Source organism: Lissotriton helveticus, chromosome 1_1 (genome assembly GCF_964261635.1).
Source record: "Lissotriton helveticus chromosome 1_1, aLisHel1.1, whole genome shotgun sequence".
NCBI classification, from domain to species: domain Eukaryota; kingdom Metazoa; phylum Chordata; class Amphibia; order Caudata; family Salamandridae; genus Lissotriton; species Lissotriton helveticus.
The window spans coordinates 648,489,007-648,513,589 of NC_136057.1; the positions used below are offsets into that span (position 1 = coordinate 648,489,007).

At 42.3% G+C, this 24,583-nt stretch overlaps 1 protein-coding gene across 1 annotated transcript in view; it reads right to left on the minus strand.

Annotated features, from left to right (window-relative positions):
- Nucleotides 1-24,583, minus strand: part of LOC144762581 (cadherin-related family member 4-like) — a 372,673-nt gene that overhangs the window by 24,908 nt on the left and 323,182 nt on the right. The window contains exon 12 of the mRNA XM_078647805.1: nucleotides 2,598-2,667. Coding sequence (XP_078503931.1) covers nucleotides 2,598-2,667 — 70 coding nt within the window. The remainder of the gene's footprint in view (nucleotides 1-2,597; nucleotides 2,668-24,583) is intronic.

The window sequence follows — 24,583 nt, forward strand, 5'->3', positions numbered from 1 at the left end:
TTACTCATTAATGAGTAAGGGGCATATGTATGAAACAAATGTTTAGTCGCAAACGCTGCGATTTGCAAAAAAGCAGCGTTTGCAACTAAAAATTTGCAAAACGCGATGTATGAGGAAAATCGCATCGCAATATTAAGGAATCGCAAAATTTGCGATTCCTTAATTTTGTCTAAGAATTTAAGGAATCATTGTGATTCCTTACATGCTATGCAACAAGCACACAAGTTGTGCGATTTCTCCTTAAGAAATCGTAAATTACCACCAACTTCAAGTTGGTGGTAATTTGCGACTTCTTTCAAAAATGCACTTTTTAGCATTTTTAAAGATGCCATGTGGCGCACATACATGCCCTTAGGGCATGTATGTGTGCAATATGCTCACACATGTTCATTTCAGAGTGCATCAGTGTGTCTTTATGACATCCTTGCACTCATGAAATTATTCTCAATTTGCGATTCTCAAATTGCGAATCGCAATTTGAGAATGACTTCTCATTCATTTCTATGGGCCTAGCAATGAATGGGAAGGTATTCCTTAATTGCGATTTTGCAATTTGCTAATCGCAATTAAGGAAAACTAAGAATTAGCAAAAAAATTGTGAATTTTTAAATACATCCTGTTTTGCAATTCTCAAATAGTGATTCTCAAAAAATGGTTATTTGAGAATAGCAAAAACAGATTTTCATACATATGCCCCCTAAGTGCCTTCTGTGAATACCAAAATGAGTAACTTATTCATTTTGAGTAACTTACTCATTTTGGTTACTCAAATATTTAGGATTTTGTAGTAAGTTAGTTCTGTGAATCGGGCCCGCTGTGTATTTTCTAAAGTTTTATTTCTGGGAAATATCAATGAAGTTGAGCTAGTAGCATGGGATGTAGTAGCCTCTTAAAACGTTGCCTTTACCTGAAACAAACAACTTTTTTAGCTATTTATAGGCTATCGGTTCTAATCTGCACTGAGCTCTTCCGAGGCCTAGATGGTGCCAAGGTGGAAGATAAAGTGAGCCAAATGAAATGGATGTTCTACTCGTTGCAATTCTTGTGTACATGGGTTTTCCTATTTTACAATTGTTATAATGAGCAATTGTAAGCGTAAGGGTTTCAAATCGATGATATTTGAATTTTTGAATCCATATGAAATGTGTGAAAGGTCACTTTCGATAACAGCTCCAGAATACGCAGAGCATAACATAAGTTGCATTGTGCAAAATTCTTGAAAATATTTCATCACCGGTTGTTAATAAATCTGCCACTTTTTTCCTTGCAGTACATACATCGATTCCTCAATATTTCTAAATATAAAACAGTTTTTACACTATATGCTTCTTTTGACCTGTGATGGACAAACTAAAAATACATTAGATTAATTTTTATTGTTTACGATGATTCTAAAAATATTTTTCTTATATTTTAAAAAGAAATAATACGATCTATCCCTTTCTATCTGTTTATTAGTCATGAAATATGTCTCCTTATTTTCAAGTTTGGGTTGTCAAGATACAGTTTGTGTGGGGTGTTGTGCCGCCAGCACTGACTACGCCGGTAAGGCCTCTGCAGAATGGATGTGGGAAAATATGGAGAGCACTATGATCGGGGCGTACATGGTGTGACTGTATCGGGAGATGACCCCACATGCGGGTCCTCCCCTTTTATTAAACCCCGTAGGGATGCGGATGCAGATGACGTGCACCCAGTATGCTGCTAAATGCACGGAACATAGAACTGTCAACCATTACACGGATTGCCTATACTGACTTAGTATAAATCCTAGTATTTCAGAGTTCACAAGGAGGTAGGAATAAGGGCGTGAGATTCAGACCATTTGCGATTGCACAGAGTATTTTTTTGATGTATCAAACCCAAATTGCAAGTCTCGTATTTGGAAGGAGGCGTGTTTAGTTAGGGCTTCCCTTCCAAATACTGAATGGTATCAATATTTATTTACATTTTGCTATTCAAATGAGGAGGCAGCCTGTTTAGAAACTGAAAGTGGTTCCCAAGGGACGCCATCCCCTTTGTGGATATTTAAACAATAGTTTTTTAGGAGTAGGAAGTGGACCAATGGACCTCTCACTGCCTACTCTTAAAAAATACATTTCTTTTTTTGTATAAAGGCATCCCGTTTTACTTTAAGGAAACGTTGTTGCATTTAAAGAAAAAAAATATTTATGTAAAAGCATTCAGAGACATGGTGGTTGGCTGACCTCAGCAGGCCACCATTGCTGTGATGGCTGTGATTCCAAGTGGGTCACAATATGCGCCCTGCCTCATTAATATTCATAAGGCATGTCGAATTGCGGCCCACTACAAATTGGTGATTTGCAAACTGACCTATTACTACAAAGGTTGCTTTGCAATTTCCTACAGGGTCGAAAAAATACGGGTGGCAAATTGCCACCAGTATTTTGTGACGAGTTGGACGTACATCTGACCCTTATATTCTACAACGGTAATTTTCTGATGCTGAGCCACTTAAGGCTGTACCCTGATATGCCTCCTCTGGCACTTGTTTGTCATAGTATATCTATTGATCATGAAATGATAGATTAAAGTTACCTCATAAAAATGGGAATCATTTATTTTTTTTAACTTACAAATGGATTGCTAGGCAAGTCCGCTAATTTTTCGTTTTTCTTTGGATGACTCTCATTCGGTGCTGCATTCCTGAAACAGATGAAACAATGGTCCCAATAAATACATAAATAATGTTGATACAAATTGATTTCTTGTTCTTAAAAAAATACTATTTTATAACTGGTAATTAAACGTTTCAAGATCTATTTATTGTCAGGCTGTCACAATACAATCAATAAGGTTTCTGAATTATTTGTCAAGCATGCACCACTGAGGAGTATTTGAAATGAATTCAATAATATTTAATGCAGTTCTGTCCTGCCTTCCTCCGACGCTTTCAAAAACAGTTTATTAGGTTCTACAACGTGTTCCTCTTAGGGACATCAAGATAGAAGTTGTTAATAAATTAGGGGATATATGCACAAAGAAATTTTTCGCATTGAAACGCTCCAATTCAGAGTTTATGATAAACAAACTGCTTTTAACCATGTAACAAACTCTTCGTAGAAGTTAGTAACTTTTTACAAATTCCTAAAATGGGTTTAGAAACAGATAAATAATCGCAATTTGTAAGGGGCACATAGTAGGAGTTACTTCCCAATTGCAATTCCAAGCCATATGTATCAAGTGATTAGTCCTGAAATAGGTGCGAACCATTCATAAGGTAGCCACTCTCAAGTTGGAGTGGTAACTATTCGCAAAGGAAAGGGGTTCCCAAGTAACTTATTCTGTGTTCAGGAATGTATTCTGATTTGCTATGATGTAATATAAACCAGCATTAACTCCAGAGTGCTAATAAACAGGCACATATGCTCCTTCCATAGAAACCCATAAATAGGCGTTACATCTATTTCAATCCCCCAGGCCGTTTACTGTTTACTACCTCGGTTTAGGAAGAAGAATTGCATAAATGGTTTAACTTTATTACTCTTCATGTCAGTTTAAGATTGAGAATGACCCAACACAAATAGTGCTTTTTCACTTGAAATAGTACATTAAGGCCAGATCTAATGACTTTTGCAATGCTTGTTTATCTGTTGGCATGTGACCCACCAGTCTGACAGGTTACCAGAGCACTGGCCTCCACTCATGAGGTTGAGGGCCACCCTCCATATATAGTATGCCTGGCAGGGATGTATATGCCTTCAGTGCCTCTGCCAGGATGGTAGATGCACTTGAGGCGATCACTTGTGCTTGGATCAGCTCAACATAGATTTCTATTTTCTAAAACAAATAGGAATTTGTTACAGACAAAAACAAACAAAGAATCAATGGCTCTGGCACTCCAGGAGATTTTTCTATGTGCAGCAGGGCAACTCTTTTTTGTTTTAGTGCTTGAGCCATCAAATACACGGTCAGGGAAAATCAGTAATGGATAACTCACTCTATTGGTGGTTGGAGTAACCACCACTGTTACTGAGCAGTTCTTTGTTGTGTTATGTTATATTACATATTTTTTGTAAGAGCAACATTCACAGTCCTTTGTTAGTGCTATATTCGCAACAACTAGGGGACATAATAAAACAAATACAAGATTCCAGGAAACAACTGGCAATTAAGAAGCACAGTCGTAGCTGGAGGTTTAAAAGTACTCAACTCTAATGGAAAGTTATTTCAGAATTTTGAAATGGTCACAGAAAAGCCCTTTAGTTAGGTTTTAGCCTTAAACTTAGAAATGTGCAGCTCTCATTGGTTGTTAAATCGCAAAGGACAAATAGTCTTATAAAGTTCAAATCTGGCTATCATGAAAACAGAGGAGGATGACGAACTGTCCAGTTGATGTAAACAAGAAATAAGGTATTTTTCTACAAGCAGTCAATTTGAAGAATTAATAAAGGGGGTGATATTGTTTCTTTTCCTGTCACCAATAATGAGTCACGAGTGTTTCTATCCAGCCGGGGTTCCATGCAGGTAAGACCGTGGGGCCGGGTGGAGGGCGATTCCTACAGATGATGACTGAAAATGTGTTATTTATTCCATTTGCCCTTGTTATCGTCTGTCGAAATCCCCCCACCCAGCCCACCGCTTTTACGTGCACGAGCTGCAGCTGTTTCTATCAGTTTGTTTTTTAGACTAAGATAGATTGTATTGCCACAATCCAGCAATTATTGTATTAAAGTAAATATTCAAGTATACAAAACTGATGGATGGAATGCTTGAATTAAATTAATCTTAGCCACTGGCAAGTACTTGGGCCGCATACCTGTCCATTGTTATTTTGCATACTATGCCACCTCAGTTTGGACACAGCCATATGGAAATCACTCTTGACTCTTCTCTATCGGGAACAGTCCGACCTGAACTGCCAATTCAGGTCGTACCTGAACTGGAGCACAAGCAACTTAGGACTAGTTTCAGCCTAGTTAGGGTTCATCATTCAGGTATAGCTTGGTACCATTGACAGTGTGCAGGGGAACCATGTCTGGTCGCACTGGACCAGATCAAAGTCAAAAGTTCAGGATGAACATAACAGAGAGATCAGAGACAAGGGTAGGTTCCTCCGAGTTGAAAGTTTACCTTCTAACTTAGTCCATGTCAATGAAAGATGCTTCATTTAGAGCTTTGCTTGGTGAGGACAGCAAGGAGATCATTTTTGGCACAAACAGCGGGTTGCCAGTTGGAGCTTCGCATTGAGAGGATATGTGGGGTAGTTGTTGTTGACACGAAAAGCATCTTGCGGTGAAGTCTGGAGTATGTAGCCATTGGCCGCTGTGAAATTCCTCTTGTGTTCATGAGCTGACTGGGGAAAGTTCATTTTCGATGTGAAGGGGAGTACACTGGGGCACCAGCCAAAGGTCCAAGACTTGGGGGCACCTCTTGGGGACCAGGACTAATGCCAAAAGTGGGCAACATGTATAATGGGACCCCCTCAAATGAACAATTTGTGGCCAAGGAACAGAGGGGAATAGAAATACACAAAATATGAGAGAAGTTCCTTCAATGGCCATATACATCAATAATGTGTATGCATCTCTAAATGTCCAGATAGAGTGACAGTAACAAGTTAATTAAGGACACTGATTATTCAAAAATTGTGTTTATTTTTCTTTTTTTATATATATATAAATTCATATAAATACTGTTTTGAATCAAAAAATTACAAATTGCTACAAGGGCCGACTGTTACATCTGGTGGCCCTTGTATAGTATTAGCGTTGTTATCCAGCTAATTGGAATCCAGTTCCTTCTTTTCATCTTAGTATGTGGTATGGTTGTAGTATGACTGGTAGCACGTAAGTAAGTTGCTTGGTTGATTGTTACCGAGGGGTATTATTATTTTTCGACTATTTATATGATTGTAATGTATGATTTGTGATCTTTTGTAACTATTTGATGGATTTTCTATGTAATTTTTTGATTCAAAACAGTATTTATATGAATTTATATATATATAAAAAAAGAAAAATAAACACAATTTTTGAATAATCAGTGTCCTTAATTAACTTGTTACTGTCACTCTATCTGGACATTTAGAGATGCATACACATTATTGATGTATATGGCCATTGAAGGAACTTCTCTCATATTCTAATGCCAAAAGTGGCCAGCAGCAAGGTCCACAATGGTCTAATTGGTGCTGGTCAGCTGGGTAGTTGCAGGAAAGACCTGCGGAAGCTTGCTGTGTCCCTGTAGCTCAAACAGGAGGTCGGCCAAAAGATACTTGGGGTAATTTTTGGGGTCCTGGGTTCAATGCAAGCAAGTCCATGCTTCAGCTAGGCGGACAGTTCTTAATATGAGTCTCCACAGGTCCAGAGGTGTTCTGTTGAGAGGTTCTTAAGGTGCCGCTTTTATCACAACTGATAACTTTTTTGTGGGGTTCACCATTCGTCTTGCAGTCAGTTCCTCCCTTTCCTCTGCGTCTGGTGCCAATTTGTCTAGAGTAACAAAGGTCAGGAAGGCCCAGGCATGGGCTGCATTTGTCAGTGATATGGGAGGCATTTTCAGAAGTGAGGTACAGCCCTCAGGCTTAGAAGCTCAGGAAGGGCTCGGTACAACTACACAGGCCACTCTGCTCAGGTAAGGAACACTCTCCACATGCCCAAAGCCCTTTTGTCCACTGTCTGGAAGAAATACACATTATACCACAGGAGAGACATTTGCAGTCGTGATCTGGGCACTGGCAGAAAGGCATATTTGGTTTAGGCAGAAAATGCCAACTTTCTATAAGTGGCATTTTCATAATAGTAATTTAAATTCTAATGTACATTTAAAGAGCATTTTAAATTATAATTCCCATGAGTCAAAGAAGTGTTTCTATACCTGCTCCCAAATTGAAGTTATCACTTAAGTGTAATATGTTAACCCTGTATCAGTCTAGGAGAGCGCTAGCTTTGTTAAAGTTAAAAAAGACTTGGAGAGTTTACACAGCTAGGACATATAAAACCTTAGTACACATATTAATGGCCATTCACCATACCCTATAGGGTCTACCTTAGGAGTGACTTATACATATTAAAAAAGAAGGTTTAGGACTGGCAAAATATTTCTTTTTCTAGGTTGGAAAGGCAGTATAAAACTGTACTACAAGCTGCAGAGGTAGGCCTAAGGCATGTTTTACTTTACAGGCCCTAAGTACATGTAATGCTATTTAGTAGGGACTTATAAGTAAATTAAATATGCCCATTTGGTATATACCAATTTTATCATATTTGGAAGGGAGAGAACAAGCATTTTACCACATGTTAGCAGAAATAAAGTGCACAGAGTCCTAATTCCCACAAAGACAGGTTATGCAAAAAATAAGGAAGTGAAGGCACAAATTCCTGCTAGCTTTAAATGAATGTCTAGGTAGCCTCCTACACACTTCTGCATGAAGCAAATTCAGCAGTTGATCACTGAATGATCAACCTATATTCAGCTGTTGGTTCTCTGCAGAATGTGCCAGCAGAGAAATAGAGGTTGACCAGATGGAATTAAAATGGAGACTGGAATATTCATCTAAGACCAAAACAGAATATACAACTAAGCTTACAATTTACATCAAAAGAGATTAAGTCTTACAAAAGATATATCACATTTCCTGTCTATTTAAGGCCCCACATCTATCTAAAGAGCTTTCTAGAGTAATACGGGAATTAAAGACACCTTTAGAACTACAAATCCATATTCTTCTTCACAAGACCTATGTATGCTGGTATAAAATGTATTTTTTGAAAATTAATGCTACATCTGCTGACGTCACTCAGAGATCCAAAGCACCTTCTATAATACCACCACCAGAAACTTCAGAATCTACAGAACCTAACAGGTTATTTCAGTTTAAGGAAATCAGCTCGGCGAAACTAGAAATAAAAAGTTTGTAGCTGCTATTCAGGCACTCCTGTCAATCTTTGTCCAGGTAACATAAGGAAATTATTGGCCCTCATCATATAGTCATTTCTATTACCGTTACTAAGCAACTTTTTAGTACATGTTTGTTAGAAATGAACCATCTTTCGCATGGTTTAACCCGAGCTATGTGCCTTCACTTCCTTTTTGTTTAGCTGAACCTATTTTTGAGGGCATTGGGATTCTGCACATTTTGCCACTTTTAACCAGTGGAAAGTGCTTGGGCTCTCTCCTTTAAACATGGTAACGTTGGTATACACCTAATGGCCACATTTTTTTTACTTGCAAGTCCCTATTAAAGTGGTACTACCTTTACGTGGGGCCAGTGCATTAAATGCCACTAGTTAGCATGAAGCACTTATTGTGCTACCCACTCAAGCAACAACCTTTTTAAACTCGTTTCAGGCCTGTCATTGCAACCTGTGTGGGCAGTTTTAAACTTCAATTTCTACATGTCAAAAGAAACCCTTTGCCAGGTCCAATACTTCCTTTTCAATGCATATAAGTCCCTAAGTTAGACCTTAACCATTTCTTAGAGCCAGGTGCATTGAATTTAAATTGTTGGGCATGCACTTTAAAGTTTTATGTTGTCCTGTAGTGAAAAACCTATGAACTCACCTTTCACTACTGCAAGGCCTACCTCTTCCATAGAAAAATGTTGGGTACGCTTATTACATTTATTAAGTGAGAACTTGGTTGAGTGCAGGTGGGAAAGTCATGTTGGTGCCTGAGGAATTGTAATGTAAAACCCTCGTTTGCTGTGCCTGGTTCTCTCTGCTGTGTCACCCTCAAACCTTCTGCCTTTACTCATTTTTCTCAATTTTCCTGGTCTTAGATCTAAGCACACTCTACCACTACTAACCTGTGAAACATGCTTGTATTCCTTCCCTAAAACATGTTGGAATTGGCCTATACCCAATTGGCACATTTAATGTACTTGTACTACATTTACCCAGGGCCAGTAAATTAAATGCTAGTAATTGGCCTGCAGCACTTATTGTGCCACCTACTTAAGTAGCCCTTTAAACATGTCATAGGCCTGCCTTTGCAGCCTCTGTATGCAGTTTTAAATTGCTATTTTAACCAGGCAAAATAAACCTTTTGCCAGGCCCAAACCTTACTATTTAATGCAATATGTCACCACTAGGGTAGGCCCTGGGCAGCCCAGAGGGCTCAGTGCAGTGTATGTTAACAGTTGGACCTATGTGTTTATATTTTACATGTCCTGGTAGTGGTCAATTTGTATTTCACTACTGTAAGGCCTCCCTCTCCCATAGGATAACATTGAAGTTACCTTATTACATTTAATAAACTGTAACTTCCAAATGGGAACAGGTAACTAGTTCATGGTTGGTGTCTTTGGAATTATAATGAAAAATCCTCTCTTGTGGTAAAATTGGATTTTAAATTGCAAATTTGAAAATGGCTATTTTAGAAAGGTAGCATTTTCTTGGCTTAGACATTTAGTGCCTGCAGCCTGTCTCTGGGTCACATGACTGGGTGTATCTGACAGTTGGGCTTTGTGAATGCCTCATAGACAACAACACACAATAGAGGGCTAGTGGTGCGTGAATGGGCCACCACTGGCAGGATGGGTGAGCATAGCTAAGCACAGCCTTCCTTACACCTGATTAGGCTGTGTCCTACCTCCACAGAAAGGGCTTCATACTCCTGACAGCACAGCTATTATGCTTGTCTACTGTCCTGCTTGCCTATTGTCTTGCTGGACTGCTAGCTTGCTGGATTGCTGCTCTGCTGTCCTGCTGCCCTCCTGCCTGAGTCAGAGGAATTGGACCTTCATCTGAACCCAGGACTCCCAGAGTGACTCCAAGGGCTAGTGTGCTGGTCACCTTCTCAGAACCATAGGGACAAAACAGGCTCCCAACCACCCGAAAAAGCACCCAGATCCAGCTGGAGTATGCCCTTGACCTCCAAGTGATGCCCCTCAGGTCCCAGATGGTTAGTGTGGCCTCATTGGAGCTGAATTGAAGTTTGTGGACTCTTCATGGCAACAAACGAGCCCGTTGGATCCAAGACCTTGTCAATCATGCTGCCCAACAAAGCAAAGTCCCATCAACCCGACCCTTCTAGCTACAGCATGAACTACTCAAGGGGAGTGCCATGGGTACGCTTCGGCCTGACTGACACAGGATATTTTTCACTACATCAATGACCATCCACTACTTTGGCCTGCTCTTTGCACTTCAACAATGACTGTTTGGGATGCTTCCCTGCTTCCCGCAGCCCCCTCCACCAAGAACAGGACTCTTGGTGCTTGTTGGACCTGGCCCTCTCTGCTGGGTCACTCCCTACCCTTTTGCATTTTCACCTCACGTTTGCCGAGTTCGTTTTTTTGTTTTTTTGCCTTAGGACTCTAATCAGTGCTAAAGCACTTGTGCTCACTCCCCTAAACAAGATTACATTGGATTATACCCAATTAGCATATTTAATTTACTTTTAAATCCCTTGTAGAGGGATATACCATATAGCCAGTGCCTGTAAATGAAATGGTACCAATGGGCCCGCAGCACTGATTGTGCCACCCATTTAGTTGCTCTCTGTGCCACTGCAGCCTGTTTGCAGTTTTATCCTGCGATGTAAACTTGGAATTAAAAGCTTATTCCCAAGCCGTAAACTCCCCCTTTAATATATATAAGTCACCCCTAAGGTATGACCTCGGACCATAAGACAGGGTGCCTTGCAATTGAAAGTTCGTACATGTACTTTTTAGTTTTACTTGTCCTAGTAGTGATAAACTCCTTTAGTCATTTTCACTACTGTGAGGACTACCCCTGCCATAGGGTAACATTGGGGATTCCTTACTACATTTAATACGCTGTAATTTCCAATTGAAAGCAGGTGGCCATGTTATGTTTGGTGTCTTTGGAATTGTAATGGAAAACCCAATTTGATGATAAAATTGGGTTTTTGATTACAATCTTGAAAATGCAAGTTTTAGCAACTTGAAAGTTCTTGCTCTTAGCCGCTTTATGCATGAAGCATGTCTTGGGTCATCTGAATGGGCGCAACTGACAGTTAGACTTAGTGGATTCCTCCCTGAAAGTCACACAATAGACATATAATTTGTGTCTCAATGAGCCATCTGCTGGCAGGATGGTGGGGTGGAGAGGAGCACAGCCCCACTTGCAAATGAATAGTGAGTGCTCTTCCTTCACACAAAGGACCCATCACCTTCACTTTGTCACTTCAGCCAGTTTGGAGCCACAGCAAGGGACTCAGGAAATTCTGTGCACTTTAAAGCTACTGTCAAGAAGCTTCTCCCACATTCCAGTAGGAGTGAACCAGGGTATAATACTAGGACCTTAGACAGCAACGATTCTCTACATTTAAGGACCTGTGAATACTCTGCCAGGAAGAAGGACTGTTATGCTGCTGAAAGGACTGCTCTTCTGCTGGATTTCTGCCCTGAAGGACTGATGCACCTGCTGTGCTAACCTGCTGCTTGCTGCCCTCTTTCTTGGGTATGAAGGTCTGGACCTGAATCTGTTGAACCCTTAATCACCAGAGTGACTCCAAGGGTGTGTTGGCTGGCCTCCTGATTTAAGGATCATTAACAGAAAAGTAATGCCACTCCATTCCTGGACCCTTAGAAGCCACTCTCTGTGAATCCAGCAGAACTGACACATCTCCTCTGCTGTGCGGTGCAACCCCCGAGCAGAACCGACGCTTCATTGTGGCTACATGTATTAGCACCCGCATCGCCTCTGCAGCCTACTCAGAACCGCTGCAGCGCGATGCATCTTCAGCAAAATTCCCTCACATCACGCATTGTTGCCAGTCTCAACGACAATGGCGGGCTCTGCATCGCAGTCTTACAGCTCTCTGGAACTGACATATCACCCGACTATCACGCCGACTGCAACAACACACTCTTGACGGATGACTTTGCATCACAAGCTTTCATCCATGAGATCCTTGATGATGATGCAGGACCTTACGTAGCATCCTCGTGGCAGCTCGGAAATGATGCATTGCTTCAGCCATGTGAAAAAACATTGACGCGGATCCTCACGATGCTCCCCAAACCAGGATTGGTTAACGCTTTGTGCTTTTGCGCTATTTTCTCTAAAATCTTTACAAATGCACATCTCTAGTTATACTGATTGGATTTATGCTGTTTTGGTCTTGTTTTTATTAAAAATTACTCTATTATCCTAATCTGGTGTGCCAACCTTATAATGTGGTGTTTTCACTTGTTTACTGTTTGAAGTGCTGCATAAATACTTTACACATTGCCTATAAGTCAAGCCCGGCTGCTCTGTGCCAACCTAGCCGTTTTCGGAGCACAGGTTAAATTCTGAAAATGTCACTATTAGAAAGTTGCCATTTTCTTGTCCAAATCATTTGGTGCCTGCAGCCCATTCCTGAGTCTCATGATTAGGTGTGGTTGGCAGTTGGCCTTTGCTAATTCATCCTAAACAGCCAAATAATAGAAGGTTTGGATGTTGGCAGGATGGCCTATCTCTGGCATAATGGGGGGCAAAGCTATCAATTATCACACTTGAAATTGGAGTGCTGAATGCATTTCTATGCATTATGAGATCATGTGTTTATTAATCTATGTTTATTAATCTACTCCATTTTGAATGTACAACATCATTTTGTGCTCTCGCGTGATTTCCTTTTGTGCCTTCTTGCAGCTTCTAAGAGGAATGTTTTTATTTCTTCACAGCATAGAGCAAAACAGCGTTGCTTGGAACAGAACTGCGGGATGTGCATTTGTAAGCATGAGAGAGGAATGTCCTTCTCTGTCTCTGAGTCAAAACACGGAGGTTTGGCCAGCTTCCGGCTTTACCTCGGCACAGGCCGGTATGGTCAGCTTTGCTTTTCCAATAGATGAAGGCAGGGGGAATTTCTAGAAGCCTCGCTGTGTGTTAGTCAAGGTATTAAAGAAAGGAACTTTAGGCAATCAGACAAAAGTTCTATTGGGTCCTGACACGTCGCCCAGGTGCGTTCTTGCAGTCCCATTGAGACTTCTAGATGACTGATAACGGCTTCCCAGTCAAGCTGATCAGACTGATGTGCTTATCTCAATAGGTGATGTAGTATATATATCCAGTTGAAGGCATTTGCCGAAATACGGCGACCGTCCTGTTGCTTTTGCACGTTGTGTTAGAGAATAAATAAAAATAATTTAAAGAGACTTGCCATGCTGTGGAGTCCCTCTGTTCCGTGGATTCTCTGGTGGGGGACCTTGCCGAGTTATTCTGAATATATATATATATATATATATTTATATATCTCTGGAAAGGATCCATCCTATCCTGTGGCAAGACACTTCGAGAAATGTCACCAGAGCAACCCAGAATTATTAAAATATTATCTGGTTGACTCTGTCTTGCCATTGAGAAGGGGAGGGGATAGAGACAGTAAGCTGCGCCTGTTAGAAACCCGATACATTCTTGAGTGCAATAGTAAACAGCCTGGTGGGCTGAACAGCACGGAGGATCTGTACACTTGTTTATGAACTGTTATACTATTTTTGATGACTTTTTACTGATGTTTGAACGTTTTGTATAATACTCTAAAATCTTAATATGTTTGGCAGCCTGAGTAGTTCAAAAAAATGTTTTTAACAATTTCACATTTCACAGTATATATGCACATTCACTTGAAATGGAACTTTTATAAACAACCCTTAGGGAAGTAACTAATTGTATTACATACGTCACGATATTTGATGGCTCCTACTGAGTAACTTGGAAAACCCACTGAGGTTCTATTTGTTATATACCAGTATAAATCACATTATCCCCAAAGTAATTTTGATACCAATGTATGAACTGAATTATGTGAGATGTAAATAATAGGTGATCTGTTTATATATTTATTGTACATTATGTAAATATATGAATTTAGAGTACTCCTATATATTTTTGTATACAAATGTAATTTGAGGTATTTTCTCTTTTTTATATATATTTTTAAATATAGGTATATATATATATTTTCTAAAGGCATTGAATTTTAGGAATATTTCAGTTCTACAATACTTTGAATCAGATCTTTCTGTTCGTATATTTTTTTACAAAAAATTACTGAAATGATCTATTTTGATTCCTGTGTAGATTTCAACTATTGTGGTATGATGATTTCGTTTTTACTTGGGGATGTGACTTTGGAACTTTAAAAGGGCACTATGCCCGACATAGTAACAATGTGATGTATATCCCTTTAAGATTTGAATGGGATCGTTGATTAACCATGTGATCAACCTAGTTATTTAAGTTACTCCCTTTTTTCTTACCGTGACATGTGATCAAGCCTCGGCTGAGGTGAAACGCGTCATGGCGACTGGTGGGCTGTTAATTCTTCATGATTAAAACTCACTGACAGAAGAGCACGGAGTTTGTGGCTTTATTCAATATCCGTCGACTACTGGGCTTGGTGTGGCTATACTGTGCCCTGTTGTTCCGGACTCAACGCAATATATATATATATATATATATATATATATATATATTTATATATATATCAACTCCAAGGTTCCCCATTACCTTGTCTCACAGAACAGGAGCACGGACTCAGAATATGCTGGTATTAGATTTCTTTTTATTTTATAATTTCATTGTGGAACGGTGCATGCCTCATATATAGATAGATATATATATATATATATATATATATATATATATATCAATTCAAGCATCTCCTCCGTTCGGATTCGATAGAACAGGACACAGCTGGGCTTCGTTTTTCAAATTTTTTAATTATCAGGCTAGCATGACCGGTTTCGGCAATCTGCCTTTTTCAAATGCTAAATGTCCCGACATTTTGTCTCCCACTTCTTATTTCGCATTGGCTCCGCCTTACACAGTGGTGGTTGGCTCCCCTGCACCTCATGCTGTCCTTTGCAATTGACAAGGGACTACCAGTCCCATAATGCTGCAAATATATATATATTTATATATATATATTACACTTTGTGTTGCTCCTGCCCACTAGTATATATTGGAAGCACTATACACCAAGTCAAAAAACGAGTTTTGGAACATACCAGGGCAATCACCAATGAGGATAAACAATCTCATAAGAATGGTAACGCAGTGCAGTTCTGTGCCCTAGATAGAATTCCAAAATCAGAAAGGGGAGGGGACAGAATAAGACAGTTGTGCCAATTGGAGTCCAGAATCATTATGAAATATGACACATTCCAACCTTTAGGACTAAACAAGGATGAGGAATTGTCAATCCATTTAGGTTAAAAGTGTCACAATAATCTTTGATGTTTAATGCTGTGTACCGAAAGTTCAGATGTATTGAATTATATTCTGTAAATAATGAAGCTACAAGTTTGTTTTTAACATTCACTTACATCACAGTGATCACACTTTTTGTATTTTTTGTAGGGGACATACTGTCAGCAGACCAAAGGGATGACCAACAAAGAAAGGCACAATTAAATTAACTTACTTTGTGATTCAATATGGAGCGTAATAACATTCTCACAAGAGCAAGATGTTATCTAGTGATTTAATTTGCAAGAAATGGTTTTATACGATGAAAATGCCCACTTGGGCGGAATTAGAAAAACAACACAGTATATATATTGCAAAACAATAATGCTATGCTTATGATTAATTTAAAAAAACGCAGATAGAATGCAATCAATTGGTTGTGGTATCCATTTATGGTACAAGAGGAAATGCCCACTGGGGCATAATTGTATATAGTGTACATATCGTGTGAATATAATGCATTGTATATCCTGTGATTATATCAACATCGGCGGGAACATTGTAAATCATGTGTTTGAAACATCAAATTTACTTGAATGTTGACCAAATTTGATTGTGAGATAACAAAAAAATGCTTGAAAATGCAATTGATTTGATCATTTCAAGATGGCTGCCAAACTTAAAGGGCTTTACTTTGTGTTGGGACAGGTAGTACTACCTTTATTGTAATGGTTTTGAGCACTATAAGTTTTACTGTTTACAAACTACAAATTACCCGTGACCAAGGTGCGGCTGCACCGAAACGCGTCGGGCGTTTGTTTGTCATTTTATTCTAAATAAATTTCACGCTGATACGGTGCTGGGCTCGAGATTGTTTTTTTGAGGAAAAGGCTTTTGTGGAAAAAAAATTATATATATATATATATATATATATATGTATATATTTTTCCAGCAAACGTCCCAATATGAGAGGAGCGGCCAAAAGCTGGTGCAGGCGGCGAGGTTCGGAACACCCTCGCAAATTTGTAATTACAGCAAAGTTTTCTTCAAAGGAAGACGCCGCACACCACCTCAGTTATATGACAAGTTGTTTATTTCTTGTAGGTTCCCCACCTACGCGTTTCAGACAGATACACTGTCCTTGATCACGGTTAACAAACACGTGTCCATCATTGATTTCTACCATTTATACCGACTAACTCCACCTGGCAATTAAGGTGCATTGTGGGTGCCGTAGTTTTAATGCATTTTTTATCTTGCAATGCGCTAATACCCAACCGGATCGCGGTATTATAATGGCATTCCTTGAACATAGAGTTATTATTAATCATTGTCGTCTATTTTGTGTTGTCACATAATACCAGACGATATAGGACCACGGGGGAGTCAGGGACTCCCCCGTGTATATATATATATATATATATATATATATATATATATATATATATATATATATATATATATATATATATATATATATATATATATATATTACCTACTGGCGGTCGCCAGTAGGTATATATAGTTAGGACCTAGTTTCCATAGGAAATCACCAACATTCTATTGGGAATAACTTTGGCGCCAGTTAATGAATCTACGTGAATTTCTCAAAGAAGATGGCCCGTTACGCTCCGCTCCTTCCCTGAAAGTTTGAGGGGGGTTCGTCAAGTGGGGGCTGAGATAAAAGGGGGGTCCCAAAACGTGTTTTCCCCATGCAAATTTCCATAGGACCTTTAGACACGGCTACAGCCCGAACGGCTGAACGGAATTATTTGAAATTTGGCAAAGTTGAAGAGACCGGTTCGCAGATTACGCTTTTCTTTAATTGGTGTAAATCCGTCCAGTATTTGCTGTGAAATTTGCATTCAAATTCACTTATATATCTATCGGCGCGCACCCGTGCGCGCACTGTCCCCGCCTGCCTGCCTGAAATCGGGCCGCCGCGCTGCCCACGGCGACCCGGAAGTGCTGGGGCCGGCCAGCCAATCCCAGCGCGGCTGGCCGGAAATGCCCGCCCCCGCCGCGAGGGGGAAGAAGGAAGATGGCGGCTGACTCTGCAGGGCTCCCGTGATGGGAGGGAGCCCTGCCACCTGGAACAGAAGCGTCGTCTGCGGCTGGGGCTCCCGTGTCCTGAGGGAGCCCCGAGATGGTGCGCGAGGGCAGATGTATGGACTAAGCGTGCGTCTGATGCTGCGTGTACAGAGCCTGCATGTCTTGGGGTACATGCACACAGACCCCCTTCGCGCCTAATTGTATATGCTAAGAGCCAGTAAGTCTTTAAGGACGCACATGCTGTACCCTGCTTGTCTGCTGACGCAGACTCCCTTACATGTACTGAGAGCCCCTTACGTTCCAGGGCACGTACACAGAATTATCGAGAGTCCTTTTTGTCCGAGAGCACATTCTGAGCACAACCAGTGAGTCCGACCCACGATGCCGCTTGTGCACCTGAACAATGCCACTCGTGATATAAGGGCTGCTGCTTGGCGCAGAGACTTGAGTGGGTGTGTTTTAAATGTACCCATATATTGCCCTTGAGAGAGAGGCGGGCAGAAGACACATGGAAGCAGAGCTAGGCACAGGCAGTACGGGTCTGTAGAGGCGCAGCACGGAAGCCATGGGGTCGAGGAGGAGCCGGGTCTGTTTTCTGGTGTCTGTAAATGAAAATGAGGCGGAGGTGGGCGGGTGGGTGACGGCTGGGTGAGGTGTATCATCATTCAGAGATAGTGATGGTAGAAAAAGGGAGGGGGGGCGGCATTTTTAAATTCTCGCAGCAGAGCTAGGCACAGGCAGCACGGGTCTGTAGAGGCGCAGCACGGAAGCCATGGGGTCGAGGAGGAGCCGGGTCTGTTTTCTGGTGTCTGTAAATGAAAATGAGGCGGAGGTGGGCGGGTGGGTGACGGCTGGGTGAGGTGTATCATCATTCAGAGATAGTGATGGTAGAAAAAGGGAGGGGGGGCGTCATTTTTAAATTCTCGCCTAGGGCGGCACAACACCTAGAAACGGCCCTGGTTACATAGATAGATAATTTATAGTCTTTTTCTCTTGCAGCGGTGCAGATGTGAGGAAGGCTGTCATTATAAATAGATTTTTAGATCTGGCTTATTAGTACAACTCTCTCCTGACCTTTTAACCCACGCCAATATTATTATACAGTCCTTTGTTTCTACACAAATTCATACCTATCCCCTTGTTATTTACTTGTAATGCTTCACATTACAATACAACATTCCTTTAAAGCCAGACCAGTTGGCATGGTCAATGATTGTTTATATTGCAAGGCCCGAGTACCTCTCCCTATAATAAAGACATGATAAAACAAGTATTGGCTAAGCAAAAAGGCAGGCTCCGAATGCAGACATATTGGCTTTGCTAATGCTTGGTGTCATTTGCTACGAAAAATGTGTCTTTAGAGCGGTTTTGATAAATTATATAAATACATGTGTTAGTGCTCTAGTGAAAGCATACTGTATATTCTATCAGACAATGTTGATGGTACAAAAAGTGCGTCATGAAAACCATAACCTTACGCACAATTTTTAATCTGTTTTTCAGCTTTGTACGGAGTTAAACCAGCCGACCCTCCCAAACATCCGGAAGTGGAAAGGCCCCAAGGGAGCTTGGAAGGCAGTTGTTTCCGAGAAGTCCTCAGGTCAGCCGCACAAGGTACGTCCTCCTTGACCCCTCGACCTTTCACCCACTTCTGTGTGCAGGAATGCAGGCTTGCACCAAGAATGCCTCTGTAACTGATCTGTCACACCGCCCTCTCTTGTGTTGTGTGTTGGCCACACTTGTAGTCCAAGACAAGATGTTGTAGGCCGAATGCCTGTGGTTTGATCATCCCGAACTTGAGAACATGTGCTGCCTTCTATTGCTTTAATGGGCACCAGTCGGGGGTTTCTCTCAACAAGATCTGAACCCAAGGGTAGGGGTGGGGGGGTGGGGGGTGAGGGGGGGTTAGTCCAGGAACTCGCAGACCACCGCCTGATTCTAGAAACAGGCATTTGCCAATTTTATAGTCTTGTAAAAGCAAGTGCCCTGCGCTGTTTATATTGTAACACGATTAGCCTTTGTCTGGCCTTTGATAGCAGACAAGTGCATAAATATTGCAAGGCTATTACATGATACCGGTTCATGTTAGCCTGTTCCACAGAGATAGCAGCCGCTTTTTATTTTGTCTAATGAAAATGCTGATGTTTCATTGTGTTTTGCTAACGGGGTCAGACCGCAGTTCAACGGAAAGCTTAACAGAGTCGCACGAAGCCATATGAAATGAGATGCCACAGGTAGAGCCACGTTAACAACCTTCATGTGGGTCACGCTGACTAATGCTCACCAAAATGGCAAGGCGTGACAAATGCTGAAAGTAATCATCGAGCCGTAGCTTAATTTTTAGGAATAGCTTTGATTGTTTTGCCAGGCTCAATCAATCAAAAATTCATGACTGTATGTATGAGTGATTGTATGGGTGAATGAGTGGATGTGTGTAGACCTAGGTTATATTAAGGTTATATTAGAGTGTGAGGAGGTGCATCGTATTATCACATGAATGATATCATCAGTGATATGATCAGTGATGTCAAATGAGATGTCATCAGTGATGTCATCAGTGATGTCATTTGAGATGTCATCAGTGATGTCATCAGTGATGTCACTGACCATGTCATGAATGATGTAATATGTGACATCATCAGCAGTGGATTGCGGGTGCGCGAAATATAGTTAGTCCAACTAACTATATAGGAGCAATTTCAATGGTTTTGTATGAATAAAATATCCAGCTAACTATAACACTACTAAAACTTATAGTTTTTTGAGTGAATTTCAATGTTTTTTTTTATGCTAATACCTAACTATATATGACCTGAAACCTATGGTTTTTTCAGTGAATATATATATATATATATACATACACACACACACATATATATATTTTTATATGCTGCCATGCTGTGTATACATGATCTCTATATTTGTGGGTTCTGTGTTGGGTTTCTGAGCGTGCAGGAAGAATGTTACCTGGGCTGGTTGCGGTGATTAGTTAATAAAAGGTTATAATAGTACGGCGGTGCTGCAGGTCAGAGGAGACCCCTAAACCTCTTTATGGAGTGACAAGAGCTCACCCAATGAATTGAACAAAAGTCATGTGCACACGTTAGGTTTAGAGTATGGTCAAGATATTCATAGTAAGTAAACAAAAGCATATACTGAGACAAGGTGGACAAGTCTGAAAAGTTTCTTTCAAGTGAAATGTATTTAACCTTCCCAAGTTGGAAGGAATGGTAACATCAAGGCAAACAACCAGCCGGCACGTGTTTTGTCATGCGGGTGCTGTACCTGTGACTCTTCAGGGCTGTCTGTTATCAGAAAACATTGGTTCAGTATGCCGGTGATAATTCCAACTCGGCAGTTACGGGTTACACGAAATCGTATCCTGGTTAAATAAAACTTCAAGTGAAGGGAGCGGTAGGACAGTCGGGTACAGCTGTCACTACGAACATCTGAGCGGTTGCGCTTCTGCGGAGACCGGTGTACCGGTGGTCTGTTGCATTATTATTGGATTACTGGTGAGTGTTTTATTATTACTTGCTTTTGCACATATATAAATAAATATACATTTGCATCCCACACTTTTTTTTAAACTGCCTTTTGAAAAGTAATTTGACTCATTGTTTGAGTCCTGAGTCTCCTTTCCAAGTGTTTCTTCCTACTTTACAGAGTGCCTCATCTTGGGAGTGCTGAATTTCTTTTATTTGGGAGTGTAAAGCATGAAGGCAATTCAATGGGGTTGTCTCAACATACGCACAAAGACCTTCACAGTAGCCTATTGCACCCCCGCACAGACTGGCACCAGGGCAGGGAGGCAAGAAGTTCTAGACACCACTGTAGGGCGAAGCTCCAGAAGCTTCTCCCATTTTAAACTGGGCAACAGGAAAAAAGGGGCACCTTACACCCACTCTTCAGTGCAATCCTAAACCCGTGTGTACTACGAAAGAAGGAAACCCTGCTACACTGCTGCTTGAGGTCTACTCTTCATGCTGAGAAGGAAGACTGGACCTGCACCCTTCATTCCAGGTTGAAGTGACTCCAAGGGCCAGCATACTGACCTCCTTTTCTGAGCAATTGAGACAAAACAAGCTACAAAGGCCTCCCTGTATTTTCCCAGCTGCCTAGCTGACCTGCTGCCTGGACCTACTGCCAATACCTGCAACTGGGAGAGCCTGAACCGTGCTTGTCTCTGCCATAGTGAATTTCATGATTCCCATGAGGTGTCCCTTAATTCCTGAACCCTTGGTGTAGCTTTGGTTGTGCTCTCTTCGAAAACAAAATGTGAAGCTTTAGTGTACCTGACTCTTTGCACTATAGCAACCACTAGCGATGACCAGAAATGCAAGATCTGCACTTCATGCTACAGCATCAACAGAACATGGTGACGGCCAACATGAATCCCCAGCAACAATTGTCTGCAACACCCCACAGGCTCTCCGCACTACAGGGATGACCATCCATGATGCTCGGCCTGCTCTTCATGCTACTGCGATGAACATCCGTGATGCTCTCCCTTCTCCTCGTGGCCTGCTCAACTGTGATCTGGACTCTTCGCACTAGACTTTAGAAGGGAACTTGTTCAGGGGCACTAACCTGGTATCTATATTTGGTCTGTGCTCCACCACTGTCTGCCTAAACTTGTGACTTTCATCCGGTCTCATGCAACAGGATAACCAGGAGTGGTGCTTTGTGCTTTTAGGTGCTATGCTTACCTTATATCTTTAAAATTGCACACAGCCAGGCTTACTGATTGCATTTCTGTTGTTTTGATGTCAAATACTTTAAATGTATTCTTTTTTTTTTAATTGGTGTGGCATTATTCTTGAGTTGTGTTTTCACTTTATCACTGTTTTTGTTCTGCATAAGTACTTTACACAATTATTATTATTATTATTGAGTCTTGTATAGCGCATGGTTACCCTTGGGCATCCCAGCGCTCGTCCAGAGTACGCACCAAAACAGCAGAGCACTAAGCAGGGAACAGATGAGTCTTTAAAAGTTTGCGAAATCGCAAGGTGCCAGTTTCAGAGCGAAGGGCATGCGGAAGAGAGTTCCATAACGCTGCCACGTTGACGGAAAATCTTCTGCCGCCAGTCCTGGCTTTTTTTACTTTCGCGACTTGCAAGAGATGTTGGTGGTCTGAGCGGAGGGCGCGAGAGGCCTTATAAGGTTGGACCATGCTCCGCAGGATAGGGGGCCCTTTTCCCTGCAAGATTTTGTGAACCATGCAGAGTGCTTTAAACTTCACCCTCTCTCTCACAGGGAGCCAGTGGAGCGCCTTCGGCGCAGGTCGGGCTGACTGCCGCCTGGGAAGGTCCGTCAAAAGCCTGGCGGCAGCATTTTGCACTTGTTGCAATTTGTTTAGAGTGGATTCTGGAGCCCCCAGAAACAGCACATTGCTGTAGTCCAGCCGTGAAATGATGAGACCCTGGATTAGTAACCTCCTAGTGGCCATCAGGAGGAGGGGTAGGATCTTCCGGGCTGACCGGAGCAGGCCGAAACACACGCCTGCGGTCTTTTTTGCGTGTGTCTTGAAGGATAAATCCTGCTCCAGCCACACCCCCAAGCTCTTAATCTCCTGTTTTGGGGTAGGTGGGGCTCCCAGACAGCTAGGCCAGCTACTAGGGGACAGGGAGGGAGGGAGTTCCCCAGCATCATCAGTTCGGTTTTTGAACCGTTAAGTTTAAGTGCTGAGTTGCACATCCAGGTGAAGACCCTGGCTAAACATGTGTGCAGCAAGTCGGGTTGGTTCGCCGGCTGGGGGAGCCCAACCACCAACTGGGTATCATCCGCATAGCTAATGATCTTGATACCCAGTGGCAGTACCACACTCTCCAGTGGGGCCATATAGATATTAAATAGTGTGGGGCTCAGCGATGAGCCCTGTGGCACACCACACTGGAGGGGAACCGATGTTGACTTCTCGTGGCCTTCCCAAACCTCAAACGTCCGATCTTCTAAGAAGGACGCGAGCCATTTCAGGGCTAACCCGGAGACCCCCACCCCCGACAGCCGCTGGAGTAACACCTGATGGTCTACGGTGTCAAATGCCGCACTAAGGTCCAGGAGGATCATTGCCACCGATCCCCCTGAATCCAGAATGCTCCTGGCATTCTCCACGACTGCCAGCAGGGCAGTGTCCGTCCCCTGGCCAGGGCGAAAACCCTTTTGGGAGTCACCCAAGAGAGAGTTGGATTCCAAAAAACCCGAAAGGCGCCTATTCACAAGTTTCTCCGCCACCTTGCTAAGGCCGGGAAGCAGGGAGATAGGCCTAAAATTAGCAAGGTCAGCGGGGTCCAGGCTAGGCTTCTTCAGGAGGGCCTTAACTACCGCTCCTTTCCAGCTGGGAGGCACGACTCCTTGGGTGAAGGATAGGTTCAAAAGGTTCGTCACTGGGCCGCCGATGGTAGAAGCTACCTGCTTCAGGTATTTCATCGGTACCGGATCTCTCGGAGACCCACTCTTCAGGGTCACCAAGACCCCAAGAGCCTCGTCCACAGTGACTGGACCAAAGGAGTCCAGTTCAGCTGTCCTCACCCCAGGCTGAGACCCAGGGTTGCATTCGGAGGATTGCTCCTGCGCTAACCGAGGGAGGGACGCCAAGATGTTTTCAATCTTAGATTTAAAGAACGTGGCTAATTCTGAGCATTTTTCACGCGGGTTGTCATGAGTGACCGGAGGTTCGGGGGTTCGCAGAAGTTCTCTGATGACCTTAAACGACTCTTTCGAGGTATTAGAAGAGAGTCCTATTCTCTCCTCAAAGAACTTGGATTTCGCTACCCGGATGGCCGATTTGTAGATGTTAAGTGTTGCCTGGTATTCTCTCCGGCTCACTTCACCCCAGTCCCTTCTCCAGATCCGCTCCTGCCTCTTGCAACCCTTCCTCAGAGCTCTGAGCTCTGGCGTGTACCAGGGAGCTGAGCCCACTCTCTTACCCCTGGTGAGTAGTTTTTTCTTAGGGAGGATAGCATCGAGCAAGTTGGTCAACCAGGTGTTTAAGTTCGCATCAGCGACTAGCGGGTCAGGCCCGGGGAGGGGACATGTCGACTCCAAGTGTACTGCCCAGGTGTCCACTGGGAGCCTAGACCAGGCTCTTTCCACCGTGTATACTCTAGGTGTAGATACCACTGGAACATCAAACTGCCACAGGGCCGGAACCATAAAATGATCTGTCCAGGGCAGAACCAGCGCGGGCAGTACTTTAAGGCGTTCCGAGTTCGAAAAAATGGGGTCGAGCAAGTGTCCCTTCCCGTGCGTTCCACCTGAATTGACCAGGTTAATCTCGAACGCTTTCAGATCACCCTGAAGATCTACTGCCAGAGAGTCAGAGGGGTCATCAAAATGAATGTTAAAGTCGCCTAGTGCCACAAAGTTGACTGTGGAAGAGGCAAGAAGCGCAACCGTTTCAAGAAAAGAGTTGAGGAAGTTGC